At 34.8% G+C, this 14761-nt stretch overlaps 1 protein-coding gene across 4 annotated transcripts; it reads right to left on the bottom strand.

Moving 5' to 3' along the window:
• Window positions 1-5911: 5911 nt before the first annotated feature.
• On the bottom strand, window positions 5912-12605 carry LOC133866656 (cyclic nucleotide-gated ion channel 1-like). Of its 4 annotated transcripts, XM_062303255.1 has the most exons (9): window positions 12462-12605; window positions 11927-11999; window positions 11818-11896; window positions 10757-11132; window positions 9976-10188; window positions 8507-8787; window positions 8254-8365; window positions 7410-7679; window positions 5912-6607 (listed from the first exon to the last, which is right to left on the bottom strand). In XM_062303255.1, coding segments are annotated over exons 2-9 (1821 nt in total). In that variant the 5' UTR covers window positions 11928-11999; window positions 12462-12605; the 3' UTR covers window positions 5912-6118. The 4 variants fall into 4 exon arrangements, with proteins under 4 accessions (XP_062159239.1, XP_062159240.1, XP_062159237.1 ...); XM_062303256.1 differs by having other exon boundaries at window positions 10027-10188; window positions 11818-11999; XM_062303253.1 differs by having other exon boundaries at window positions 11818-11999.
• Window positions 12606-14761: the final 2156 nt, after the last annotated feature.

The following is a 14761-nucleotide window of genomic DNA, read 5'->3' on the forward strand; positions in this document are numbered from 1 at the left end:
TCATCCGGCTTCTTCGACTCCAGCTTCTCAAAACACTTACGAGACAGGCATAAGAAATGCTCCCAAATTCTCCCTTGAAATGCAGTAGACCGAGACAGAGTCCAGGATTCCTTTCTTCGTACCCTATCCAATAATGTGTGAGTTGGTGACCCCATTCTTGGCTTGCTCTCTCCATGGAGAAGCTTCATGAATCGGGCAAGCTACGAACCTTGAAGATTGGGTAGCCAAATTCTGCCCGAAAAATTCGGGTCTCTTATCTCGAGATCAGCATTCTTCCACTATTGTCAGACGCCGGCCCGGGGATTCATTAGCTAAATTAACCCTTAAGCGTGTCATGGACCTGCCCGGTCTCGCTTTTCTCAGACAACTCACATATAACAGCTTTGTCGCGGTCGGAAATGGATGCCCGAACAATGTTAGAGGCGTTCCGGAGGTTCACCCAGCTCGAGTCAAGGCATGTCAAAACCGAAAGACAGGAAAGCCATTAGAGGTTGCGGACTGATAGCTGAAAATCATATTCGCTGGCACCACTGCTAAGATCAAGAGCATACAGCCTAGACAGGTTCCCAAGCTCATCAGGAACAACCCTATTAAAGCGTGCATTGGAAGGGTTAAGATATCGCAGTCTTTGCCTTGAACCAAAGACTGCTCACATATAACAGCTCAAGTCCAAGTGCTCCAAATGCTTCAACCTGATACGAATCCTGAGAGTTTTACAAATAACGTGGCTCCCGGACCCCGGACACGATCTCGGAAGTGATCCCGGAAGCACCCTTGAACGCGTTCTCAGACCATCTAGGACTCCCTCTTCCTGCTTTGTTTTTCTTCCATAAATGATGTATTATCTTGACCTCTGCATGACGACCCTTTCTTGTCCTCTCCTTCCTGATCCTCCGCCTTAGCCGAACCTGAACCGAAGTTGTTGTAACTTACCTCTGCCATGTCTATCCGTACACATAGCTTTCACCACCACCAGGAACCACCGATCCAACCGCACCGACCTCCTCGGCTACCTTCTCTCCAATGCCACCAGCAATCCTGAATTCTACAATGCCTCAGCCGAAAACTCCGGCGACACGGTCTACGGCCTCTCCCTGTGTCGCTGTGACCTCCTTGCCGACACCTTCCAAGACTGTGTTGCCAGGGCAACAGAGGACGTACCCAGCCGTTGCCCGAAAAGAAGATGGCTGTGGCTTGGTACGAAGAGTGCATGTCACTCCAACCGATACTGAGATGTGAGCATCTGCCGGTGGGACCCAGCGGATGTCCAGGCGCGTTCAGCTCCCAAACAGGGAGGAGTTGACGAGCATAATGTGCAATCTGCATTCTGCATGCATTGCATTCGTTCTTGGCCCATACACTGACCTCCCCGGCCAGAGGCAACAGGGCGTACAGCTTTGGCCAACTCTTTTCGGATACTCAACCCCAAGCCTTTAATAGCTGCTCACGCGTAACTATCTTTGGGGTTCGGGGTCTCAAAGATTTTTCTCTTCTCCAACTTCACTGAGGGGGTCTCTCCTTTTTGAAACATAGGCTCCCCCTTAGTCAAGGAAGACGTACAAAAGCGGAAACTTTCCGAGGAAGCCTTCTTAGTCCGCAAGGACTTGAGAATAACCCTTCCGACCGTGGTGGTCATATCAATTTAAAATCCATTCTAATATTCACACAGGGACCAATAAAGCAACATTTATTTCTCCCACAACTTTCCTGCAGCTTGATACGTGGCCACCTCTCCTTCTTTCATTTTTTGATAAAGCTGCTTCTGACATAACGTCTACAGCAAATAAGCTAAATATTAAATTTTTAGCTCAACATACGTGCGAAACTCGTCATCGACTGCACATGGTGCAAAACTCAAGCAAATCTAGAAAGTTTCTTATTTCTTTTGCAAGAGGTCTTCCCCTTCCACTAAAATCCATAACACACAAGAACATGAATGAACAACCGAATCGAGTCATGACAAAATAAAGGACTTATCTAATGTACTCACAAAGGTATTTGCCAGCTTGGGGCGATGACCCCATATCTGCGAATTCGTGTCTGTAGATTTGGCGAAGGTAAGCTCTTTCCTCCGGCCTAGCCGTCCTCAAAGAGCCATATCAGGATAGATTTTCATAAACTCACAGCATACGAGTGTAAATACACTGCTCTTAAGTCCAGATCTATCAGACATAAACCCCAAATCTGCTCCATCCGCTCTCCCTCTTTGGATGAAGGGTGTTTCTGATCACCAGTCACTGTTCTAAATTTCTGTTTTGTATGAACGACCACATCGTTCCCACAGACGGCGCCAAGTGTTGATGCAATTTTTGGCTCGGTGACGTGGCGACATCAGGGACATCCCTCCCTTTGCGTCTTGGCCTGCAAAACAAGAAAGGCCTGCCGGGGGTTGGCCGGCGGAGCCTCCTCCGACGATCAAGTCAGCCAAGTGTTTTCATGAAGAGGAGAGAGAGAAAAAGAATGATCATCGATTCTGCTTTAATAATTTTGATACTCCCTTTTTATACTCATGTATGCCATATGCCTATTTTGCCCTTGTCAAGCACGAAGCTTTGTGTGGACGCCTGATATCTTCTCTGACTTGATTTGACTGGTTTCATAAATATTGAAGGCTTCCTGCGACCAAGGTCATTGTCCGGGGACCAATCCTTTCCGATGTCCGAAATCCCACTTGGAGGGCAAATCTGGCCCCACCTTGGGTAGGGGAGGAATATTCCTTAACATATATATATATATATATATATATATATATATATATAGATAGTTAGCACATATATATATTGGAAAGAAGAAGATGCTAACCTCTCCTCATTATCTTGCTGGCGCCCGCGTTGACACATAATTGATCGACCTAGTCAGTGATATAATGTCCAAAATGAAGAATCAACCTCCAAATTATTATTACGAAAATAAATTACTTTAACCAATTTCAATAGAAACGGTTAAAGCAAGCAAACATTAATGCCAGACATTAGAAATAAAAATTAAAAAAGAAAAAGAAGTTAAAAAGTAAAAAAAAAAAATCCAACCTTGAGGTATACTTTACTAGTTGATTAAAAGTAAATATCAGTTCGTGTTCATATTAAAGAATAATTTAAAAGTAAACGGAATCGTTGCAGCTAGCATTGTCTATATCCATTTGTTGTATCATAAGTTCCATGCCCAAATAGAATATTGTATAAGATAAAAAAAACTACAGAGCTCGCAAAAATAAAATAAAAAAGAAAGAAAGAAAGAAAAACAGCGGATAATTCTTTTATCTCCAAATTGAGGAATCAACCTCCAAACTATATATTTAGGGCACAAAATTAATTCCTAGAAAATGCAAGAAAAAAAAATACAAATAGAAAGTAGGTCGGGTCCTGCTTTAAATTTGGAATCTTACTCCAAGAATGGTGATCACTGTGCTTCGACTCAAAACTGGTTCTCCATTGAAGTGAGAATCATCTGAGCCTTGGGTGCGTGGATTTATTACGGGGCAACTCATGATGTTCATATTAATTAGTTGTTTAGTATATCAGCAGTTATATAATGGCCACATGCACCAAAAGGTATGTACAATAGAGGTTGCTTGAAGATGATGCCATGCAGCGTTCAAAACCAACGTTGAGGTGAATGAATTAAAAGGAACAAAGAAGGCCTCTTCAAGGTGCACGTACATAATATTGAGAATACTCATTGAATGAGCAATTCAGTAAGGGCCCGATTATCCGACCCCCATACTGAGAAGCCTAGAGAAGGAGTATGTGTCATTTTTTTTAGGGCTAATTACTTTTTTTTTCCCATTAATTATCAGTTATTGCCAACATACCCTCATAAACTGACGTCTTGATCAAAATAGAGTATTCAACTACCAATTTTACATATTTTACCCCCTTCCGTCAGGAAATCCCGTTAACTTGGATGGAATACACCATTTTTGGACGTTAATTTTGGTTTAAAGACCAAAATGCCCTCCAACAGTAATTAATAAAAAAAATATTAAAATTAATATATTTAAAAAATTGAGGGCATTTATGTTATTTTTGAATTTGAGTTAGGGTATTTAAGTCTTTCCACGAATTAGACAGATGGAAGGGGGCAAAATATGTAAAGTTGGTAGTTGGATACTCTCTTTTGGTCGTTCATGGGGGCATGTTAATAATGGTTGATAGTTGATGGGAAAAAAGGTAATAACCTTTTTTTTTTTTTTTTTTTTTTTTTTTTTTTTTTTGTACTTTTCTTTTCCTTAAACTCTCATAGCATTTCAAACGGTCTCCTCTCATTTTATTTTTCCTCACACATTTCACTTTTTAATTTTTATTTGTTTGGACAAATTTAATATAAAAGCTTTTTTTAGGGGGCTTTTATAAATTGAGGGGCCTTAGGCGAAGTCCTAGTTGGCCTTATCATTGAACCGGCCTTGCAGTTAGCCAATTCCTAAGGTAAATTAAGTGGCTAGTCGAATGAGAAGATTTTTTGTTACAATACTAACCAAAATAGCCAAAAGGCTGTAAAGGATGGCCAGCTCCTATTGGTTCTGAGCTGCCCTCCCAACAATCAACATGCAGGGGCGAAATCAAAATTTGAGATAATGGAGGCGGAACTAAAAGTAAAGATCTTTAAAGGTAAAAAAATTAATTTTTTTACCCTATTTAATGAAAAATGAATAGAACTAGGGCCGGCTCAATAGATTTTGAGACCTAAGTCGACAAATTTAGGTGGGACCCTTTTTATATTTAAATATTTAATTTTTTCGAAACGATTTGCAAAATTCATATTTGTTAGAAGACATTTAATTTCAACAGATGTCATATTTTGTGTTGAGCTACATATAATTCTTTTTTTTATGTAGAATTTAATTACTTCATTTTAAAATTTATTTTAATGGTCAACTTAATCTTAGTTTTAAGTTCATGTAAAATTATGGGTTTAGTAACTGTTTTAGAGATACAATTAATGTAACATTCCATTTTTCTTTCTTTTCCTTCTTAATATCTTGGAATTCAATTTTTTGTATTTATTTTTTTACAAGCCTTAATTAAAAAGCACTGACCAACTTTTTTGTCATAATATTATTTTTTACCATAATTGGGCCTTAATAAAAGAGCATTGACTAACTTGTTTGTCATAATTGGGGATTTAATTTATTTTTATTTTTTTTATAAAAGGAAAATTAATTATACTATTACTGTTTGAGGCCTTATTTAATTAGGGACCTTAGACGATTGCCTAGCTATTCAGCCAAACCTGAATAGAACCAAACCTACGGTAGAGATGCCTTCTTAAGTATACGTACAAATGAATAATTCTACACATTATACCCATGTTTTTCTTGTATCCATCCAATAATGATTTGACTTTTAAAATCATAATTTGATTAAAATTTAATAATGATCAATCACAAGTTGATTCAATAGTAATTTTAAAAGTCACATCATATTAGAAGGACACAAGAGGAACATGAGGGTGGTGTCTAGAATTACTCGATCTTTAAAGTTCCAATTAAATTAAACTACTGAAAATAACATAGGAAAACCATATATATAGTTGTGCTCAGTGCGGTGAACTTGCTTGAGATGGTTGCAAATTAAAGTTGCTCAACAATATTCTTCTTTTGAACCTTCTTTTCTGGTTTAAATACATCTGGGAAGAATAATGAGAAAATTCCAATATCCAATGATTATACGAGGGTCAATGCCTAAACCTTAAACCCTATACAATTAAATATTATGAAAGGGAGTTTAATATATATGAAGAACTAATAATTAAAGACATCAAAAATAAAACTAGCTTGATTTATTGTGTAAAGAAAAACATGGGGAAAATTAAGGGGGTACAAATTAAGATGACTAAAAAAAAACAAAGAAACAAACGTGATGATCAAGATGTTGAAAGTATCTACCCATATAGAGGACGAGGTACAACAATATATGAAAAATTAAAGACATACATTCAGCAAATTAAATAACAATCTGTCGCATTTCGACAGTTTTATAAATTAACAAGTTGTTCAATATTTCCTAATTCTACCTCCACCATTCATAATTCAAACAACTAGCATACTCTATCACAGGCAAACCAGTGGAGTATACAACTTAACGCAAAGACCTTCAGAACAAACTACTGCTTTTGAACATCATTGTGTACGTGGCTGTGGCATAATTGCTCTTGGATTTTTCATTTTGGGAGAATTTTCGTTCTTCTTTTCTGTAAAGTTCTGAAAAACTCTTTTTGCAGCAAAAGCTGCTCGGGTATGCATCGGAACTAGATGTTTCAAGTCATTGGCCGTTAAAGTAAAGACTTCAAGTACTTTTGAGTGGGTTTTGACAGTTTTGTTGGAGATTGGGACCGGTTTTTTGTGTGATGAGGAGCGGTTGAACCCCCACTCTAGAAGTTCTTCTCCATAGAGATCACCTTTTTCAATATACTGAGTGTCTGAGTCGATTCCTTCACCATTCTCACCATTACTAGGTTTGAAGCAACATGCACTGCCTTGCGTGATAATAAGCATCATAAGTGGTTCTCCCTCCCGGAGAATGTAGCTGTCTTCATTGTAGTACTTTGGCTTGAGAGATTCGCAGATCCGTTCCGCCAGATTTTCACCATGATTTTCAAGATTTGGAACCTAGCTTGCAAACCATCGACAAGAATAATATATGATCAGAACAAGTCCAATATAGAAATTATTATTCAAGGGTGTAAGCATATTCCGCTATCAAGCACTACTAAAACAACTTGCAATGGCCAAACCACTTCTATCATCAACGTTAGTTTACTCCCTTCAAAGCAAAGAATGTCAACGGTCTTCATCAGATCAATGCTAAAATGGTTTTTTTTTTATTTTTTATTTTTAAAGGAAAAAATACAAGAAAATAAAAAACCAAGGAGACCCTACAACACTCAAGTTAGTTGGGAATAGGTCAAATAAATAACCCGGCCCTTAAAAGTAACTGGTGCCACCAAAAGAGGCGGTAAACGTACGTAAATAGAGTTCTATAAACGTAATTAACAATCTCCAAAACAATGGGGGATAAAAATCCAAGCTGAGCATCAAACATGACCATCAGTGGTCATTTGAAAGGGGATATATAGTATTATCTGTTAAAAAAAAAAAAAAAAAAAAAAGAAAAAGGTGGCAAGTACAAAAGAGTTTCCTCCGCAAAGATAAACCAAACAAAAAAAAGGAGACAACATGGCACAAAATACACTAAAATGGGGTTCTTGGATCATGAACAACTGCATGACTTAAATATCAATTCAATTCATTTAAAATAAAATCATATTGTCTATCCATTTTCATACTAGTTTACATATATACTTCCAACTTTTTATTTTATTTTTCTGCATTTTTTTTCCCAAGAAGAATAATTATAGTTTTCAATTGAATTGTTATCTATTTTTCTTAGAAGGAAACAAAGAAGACTCACTTTTTTTAGCAAGGGTAGACAAAGATGGATCCTCATCTTTGTCATAAGTTCTTTGGAAATATAAGAGAATGGTCTCTCCATATCAAAATCTTTATTTTCTTCTAGTTTTTGTCGTACGCAGGTGATGATCTGCGCTTTCATATCGTTAGAGAACTGGTTTGTAGCCATCCAGGACTCTATTTCTGTTTTTATGAGTCCCATTTTCCGTTCGATCTCCTCCAACTTCTTAGCCTTCTCAGCTGCCTCCTCATTTGCCTTCTGCAGGTATATCTATTGCAAAAGTTTGGTTTATCAAATAAAGGAAAAATGTTGAATTTATTCATTTATACTAATAATATATACAATTGACCTTCTCATAACTAATATTGTAGTACGTCTAAAAAAAAAAAAAACTTTTAACTATCAAAATTACTGATTAATAAAATCTGCAGTTGAATTTCAGAAATTTTTTAATCTACAATACTTCTACCCAAAAACTAGTCCATGCAGAAAACTTTCAACTCTTATTAACCTTTCAAAATATAGAAATGACACAAAATTACATACTCTAAACTTATATTAAGAAATTTTTTTTTAAAACTTTAATGTGTTTTCCCAATAGAGAAGGCCGAATATTTTTTGCTAGTTCAATTTGTGCCTTATCCTCCCTTGTAACAGGTTGCACAAGTAACCAATGAAGTTATAGTTGTGGCCGTGTCTTCCTTAAAACAATAATTGATCGATCTTGGTATACAATCTATGAAAGAAAAACTTGAATCAAGTACTGTAGCAAGGTATAGATAGGAAAAGAAAAATGTAATGGATGAGTGAAAAAAAAAAAAAAAAAAAGATGTCGAGCACCAACCTGCGCATTACCGATGAAGTACAAAAGCATTAGCAAACCATAGATCGAAATAAAAGTTGCGAAGCAGTTTTCCCAGAAATAAGAACTTGTTTGAAGGTTTTGACCAAGAGAACTACAAAAATTGGACAACTATATTAATTATGTATGAGATATATAATAATTAACCCAATTTAATTATCGATAACATGCAAACACTGATAAAAACTATTCGATCTGGAGCGACAAATTAAGAGTCCAATATGTATGTGCAAACCTCAAATTTCGCAAGCCCCACCAGAAGCAATGCATGATCTTTTGTGGAATATTTTCGGACGACACAATACCAGATTGAAGGGCCTCAAGGAATATTCCAAAATTAAAGATCGTTGTATTTGATGTTTGTATAGGGCAAGAATCATCTATTAATGTTATGTTATTTTTGAAAGGATCACATTTAAAAGAACTTGGAGTATTTCTCTTATGATTTTCATAGGCTATGTGCCAGCAAGCCGTCTCTCGTTCGATAGAGAAAAAGTACCAAAAGCCACCAAGTACCTAAAAGACCAGCAAGACTTTTAAAGATGAGTAAATTTTGCAAATATATATGCTAGATTGCTAAAACAAAGAAAATAATAATACAAAAAAAAAAAAATGGGGGGGGGGGGGGGGGGGAGGGAATGAATCCATATATATAGGGCAAGCATCATCTACAAATGTGTAATTTCTTAAACTACGACGACTTAAAAGAATTTGAGGTACATCCAATATAAATTTCACAGGCTACGTGCCAGCAAGCTATCTGTCGTTGGATAGAGAAAAAGTACCAAAGGGGCCACCAAATACCTAAAAGACCGGCAAGACTTTTAAATATAATAAAGTAAATTCTGCAGATATATATATGCTAGCTTAATATATATAATAGCTAGATCCACTTAAAAGGAAAATGGAAAAAATGGTAATACTAGATGATTTTGAGGAGGAGCTGGGCTCATAGGAAGCTGTAGTATTTAAAATGAGGATTTTGTTGTGGTGTTGGTTTTGCTAGACTACTGTAGTTTGTAGTGAGAATGTTATAAGTTTTTTTAGAAAATTGATAGTTTTGTATTTCTCAATTTGCTTTGAACTCAAGTTTTAGGTAGAAACATGAGTACGTTGTAATCTCTATTTTATTATATATACTTGATTGATTGGATTTGTCATGTAAATTTTTTTTTTTATCTAGAATACTTAAGGATTTAATTTTCATGTAACTTTTACGTTTTCTTGTGTGTTTCTCTCTTGGTATTTGATTAATTGCTTGTGTGATTTTTTTTTTTTCTTCTATTTGTTGCTTGAGATATTAATTTAACTCAAACATAGACGGTAGTATATATGGCCCAACATTCCAATGATCATCTCTATATATACCTACAGCAATCCAAGGATTACAAATGCTTAATAATTAACGCAAATTACCAAAGCCTCACAATTCGTAAAAATGGCCGGAATAAGATCGATCATCTCTCAATTTGAAATGAAATTGATACTATCACTCGCATGTTACAATTATCTCATTTTTGTGTTTAATTAGACTTTAGAGAGGAGATTTCATAAGCTAGCATACGTTACAATTATAGATGGATAAAGTTTTATAAAGAAATTAATCAAACGCAACATTGAGGAAAAACCGGACTTATTAAAGCATATATAACTGATTTAATTAAGCATTAAAAGAACTAAGATGCATGGGATAATCAAACTTACATGGCTGGCAAGGATATATAGAAAAATATTGAATAGAGCTTTAGTCCATACTCTTCTAGCGTATTTGACACTCTTGATATGTTTCTTCCATGATAGGTAGATTCGAAGAACTCTCGGCACATATTGCAAGAGAAGAAAGAGGTTTAGGAGCATCATCCTTATTCTAAAAATTTTCGGTCTTGTCATTTTTGAGAAAAAAATTGGAACCAAAACCTGTACAAAATACAACGAGCATGCGTAAGATCTACTTAATACAGGGAAAGAAATTGCTGAAAAAGAAAACCCACTAACCAAATTGCTGAAAAGGACCCTTATGTTCGAAAACCAAAGCCACGCACCCATTAAACCTTCCAACTCAATTATCTTTTCTTCATGCAAGCCCCTTATTTAAGTGCATACAAATATATAGATCGAGCTGGGGGGACCTTACAATTAAAATGTAACTATAATAGACAATCTAAACTCATATGAAATCAACTAGCTAGTTGAATGTGGGTCACCTTATAATTTACGCTCTAATAGTCTAATATATTAAAAGTGACCCAGGCTTAAAGATGAGCCAAATGATGAACTGAACATGATCGATCAATACCCCAAAGCCCTTTAATTTTGGAGTACTGGGAGCGAATCCACGTATCTTATGCTCATGCAGCTCAACATAGTGTACGTAATATCACTATGATAGAATTCCTCCATGCATATTTAAACTTGAAAGACAAAATCACAACAACAACCAAAAAAAAAAAAAAGTTTTAGAAGCAGATCGAAAGGTCTCCCTTACCTGTGGGATTGGAAGAAGAGCGAGGATGTCAATTGCGAAGTACGACCTCAAATACCTCTTTATTATTTGCCGAGGCTGCTGATCATCTAGATTTAACCCAGTTCGTCCCTGTCTACGACTAAAGTATCCCAAAATGATATTTCCAACATAAATCATATCGAAGAACGATCGTAAACAAATAGCTGTGAGCATCAGTCTTTCATCTGACTTAAGACACTTGTCATCTTGGTTGATCACAGGAATGTACAAAAACAAAGGATCCACACATAGTACTGAAATCCCAAACAACACTATTAACTTCCAATGCCAATTAAACATGGAAGCTTCCTTCAGTTCATCCAGCTGGCTACCAGATTGCTTCTCAAAATCCAAGTTCCTGATCGAGCAGAATACAACAATCAAATAATTGAGTACTTAATATTTTTATATCATTTTCTTTCTTCAACAGAGAGCCCCGCGTGTAACACACGTACGTACAACACATTTTGCTTCTATTTTACTGGCAAGTGGCCGGCAACCACATTTTCTAACAATATTAATATTATATTTTTTAACATTTTAAATTATTTTAGAGTAGCGAAAATTGTTAAATAGGCTAAAACTTTTCATCATATTAATTTGAGTGCATATACATTCAATATATATATAGCCGTGCACAAATTCCAAAAACAAAGGTTAATAAAAAATAAAAATAAAAAAATAGACAAAAATAGTTTTAGGGTAGATAAATATGTGATAAGTAATATTTTATGACCTTTTTTGTTTTTTTAGTATTGGTTTTATTTTATCCTCTCAATAGTCACGACAGGAGGTCAGAAATTAACCGTAGTTTGAATTTAATAAATTTCTCTATAACAAGTTTTTTCTTTATTTTTTTATTTCATATTTTTTTTTTCTATTTTTTTGTAAGAATGTTTTCACAAAATATAGTTTGTAATTAAGATGCATGCCATAATGGTGCCTTTGATCAGCCATACAAAATCAGTGAAATGATAATTAATTATCAGATGAATTAATGTAGAGATAATAATTAATTAATACTGTAACACATATATACGTACCCGTTTTCTTGCTGGCGCTCACGTTCCCTCCTAATTAAGCTTATCTCACCACAGTCTTGTTGACGCCAGAGTTGACTCATAACTAAAGCTTATCGGTCGGTGATATAATTAATAATGTCCAAAATGAAGAATCAACTTCCACAATACTTCCTGTAGTGCCACAAAAAGCTGACTTCTGGTTCCTAAAAAAAAATGGAAAAATTGATTAGACGATCGACACACCGGCCATTTTTCAACAATTAATTCTAAATGCAATCACCCCCCATATTGTGCACAACCATAGGAATTCTTTCAGAGCAGATGCAAAAATAATTGTCACTGTAAATCTGTGCGCGCAGCAGACATGGATAATGAAAAAATAAAGGTTAATTTTTTAAAGAAAAAAGTTACTTGCACCAATTTCAAATGGTAAAAGTAAGAAAACAATGCCAGACATTAGATGGATATATATTTATTTTGTAAAAAAAATTTAAAAAAAAAAAAAAAAAGAAAAGAAAAGAAAAGTTAAAAAGTAAAAAATCCAACCTCGATCGAGTAGAATTTACAAGCTGATTAGAAGTAAATTAATATCAGTTCGCGCGTATTCATATCAGATAAATACCACAAGGAGATCGATTAGAGATTATATAAACAGAGAATTGGACCTTATAAACTCGAGGAGAGCAATGGAGACGAGGATCTGGAGAAGGCAAAGATCGAATGGCCGGAAGAAATTTGATCCTTGCTTTTGTGGGACTTAAGACTCTTGCTGAGTATAAATACTCACTCGTTATCTTTCAAGTGATCTTCTTCGGGTCTTCCTTTTTTGTTGTTATTCGACGAACATCGATCGATCCAGCCTTCCTCAAAAACCGACGAAAATTTAATTCATTAAAAAGTCAAGTGGCTGCGCGCAGGAAAAGTTGAAGCTTGCAAAGTTTGAACATCCATTAATTTAATATTGATATTTGGGAGAAGAAACAAAGAAGACAGATCGACTCATTCTTTTAAAATTACTCATTTACTAATCGGCTCAAGCCTCCATATTGGACTGATCACCAAATTAATAATAGAGATGTTGAATGTGAAGACTTTGCAAAGTAAGTAAAGAACAGAGAAAGCAAAGAATGGAGGAAAGCTGTCAGCATTTGTATATTGAAAATATTTGGAATAAAATGAATACCAGAACAAGTTTCTGAATACATACAGAAAAGAGTCGGCTAACTAGAGTCATCTAACTAACTATGACATCAGCAAAAACTATTACATCATATATCCTTTAATTAACCCACGTGTATAGTACAGAGTAACTGATTCTATTATTGCTAACAAGAGAAGTGCTACTTTTTTACATTTATTTATATATTCATTTAATGTTAACTAAAATGACGCATTTTTAAGTAATATTTTAGTAAGCGAGACTTGTGTTCTCTTTAAGTTCTCCCAAAATTGACGTGATTTTTAAAATCATCATTTGAATTAAAATTCTATAGTAATCTATTACGCATTCAATAGTGATTTTAAAAATCACATCAATTTTAGAAAGACTCAAAGAAAGATTAATGGATCTTCTTATAGCATTTCTCTTCTTTTTTTTTCTTTTTTTTTTTGAAGCAATTGATCATGTATAAAATCACTTAAAATACGTTATAAAAACCAATACAAAATATGTGTAATAAATAACCGTAAAGAATAACATTAGTTAAAATAATAATAAACCTTGGATATGGCGGGCAATATATGTCTTGTGAAGAGTTAAGAAATAAAAGGGGTAATTATATTTCCCCTCATGAACTACCACTTTCTTTCAACATACCCTCACGAACTGCCACATCGATCAAAAGAGAGCATGCAACTACTATTTTCATACCGTTACCCCCCTTCCGTTAGAGAATCTCGTTAAATCGGACGGAATATGCAATTTTTAGAAGTTAAATTTTGTTTAATGGCAAAAATGCCCTTAAACAGTAATTTATTTAAAAAAAAAATATTAAACCTAATATATATATATATATATATATATATATATATATATATATATATATATATATATATATATATATAACAAAAAAAAAAAAAAAAAAAAAGAAAGAAAGGGGGTGGCTGCCACTTAGGGGGATGGGCGGTGGCCCCTGGACTCTAGGGCGGCCAGAGCCACTTATAGCGGCCACCCCGGGCCTAAGGGGTGGCCGAAGCCACCTCTAGGGGTGCTTCGCAAGCCACTCCCTTCCTCTCTCTTTTTTTTTGCTTTTTTTAAAAAAAAAAAAAAAAAATTGTTTAATTTTGAGGGTATTTTATGTAAATTTTGATTTTAAGTTAGGGTATTTTAGTCTTTTCACGAATTAAACTGACAGAATGAGAGTTTTGGTATGTAAATGGTAGTTGCATGCTCTCTTTTGGTCGAGGTAGCAGTTCGTGGGGGCATGTTGACAGAGTAGAAAAAGACTATTATCAATTTTTTTTTTTAAAAAAAAAAAATCTAAGGATAAATGCAAAATCAATAAATGTGGTTAGCCTACATTTCAAATCCTTTGTACGGTATAAAAAATAGGGATAAATGCAAAATCAGTTCATGTAGTTGACCTAAAAGTTACAAATCCTTATCTACGATATACAAACTAACCTAGGGGTCCTCGGGATAGGCAAAAATAACAATTTAGTCTCTATACTCAAATTTTGTCAAAACACTTGACTGATTTCGTTAATGTACTACTTCAACACCAATAGAATGATGATACATGTCACTTTTAATAAAAATATATTAATATATTAAAAATTTAAATATTAAAAACATAAATATTAAAAACTTAAAAAAAAAAAAAGAAAAAAAAAAAAGAAAAAAAAAGAAAGAAAGAAAATGGGTGGCTTACGGTATAAAAAAAATAGGGATAAATAGCAAATCAGTTCATTTGGTTGACCTAAAAATTACAAATTACTCCCTACGATATACAAATTAACCTAGGGG

The sequence above is a fragment of the Alnus glutinosa genome, chromosome 4 (assembly GCF_958979055.1).
Source record: "Alnus glutinosa chromosome 4, dhAlnGlut1.1, whole genome shotgun sequence".
Taxonomy (NCBI): domain Eukaryota; kingdom Viridiplantae; phylum Streptophyta; class Magnoliopsida; order Fagales; family Betulaceae; genus Alnus; species Alnus glutinosa.

Coding starts and splice junctions, on each gene's coding strand:
- LOC133866656 (XM_062303255.1), bottom strand. Junction 11,133..11,817: donor GAGCGCCAGCAAGAAAACGG/GTACGTATATAT, acceptor CTGCTCGATCAG/GAACTTGGATTTTGAGAAGC. Junction 6,608..7,409: donor GTCTACCCTTGCTAAAAAAA/GTGAGTCTTCTT, acceptor TTTGCAAGCTAG/GTTCCAAATCTTGAAAATCA.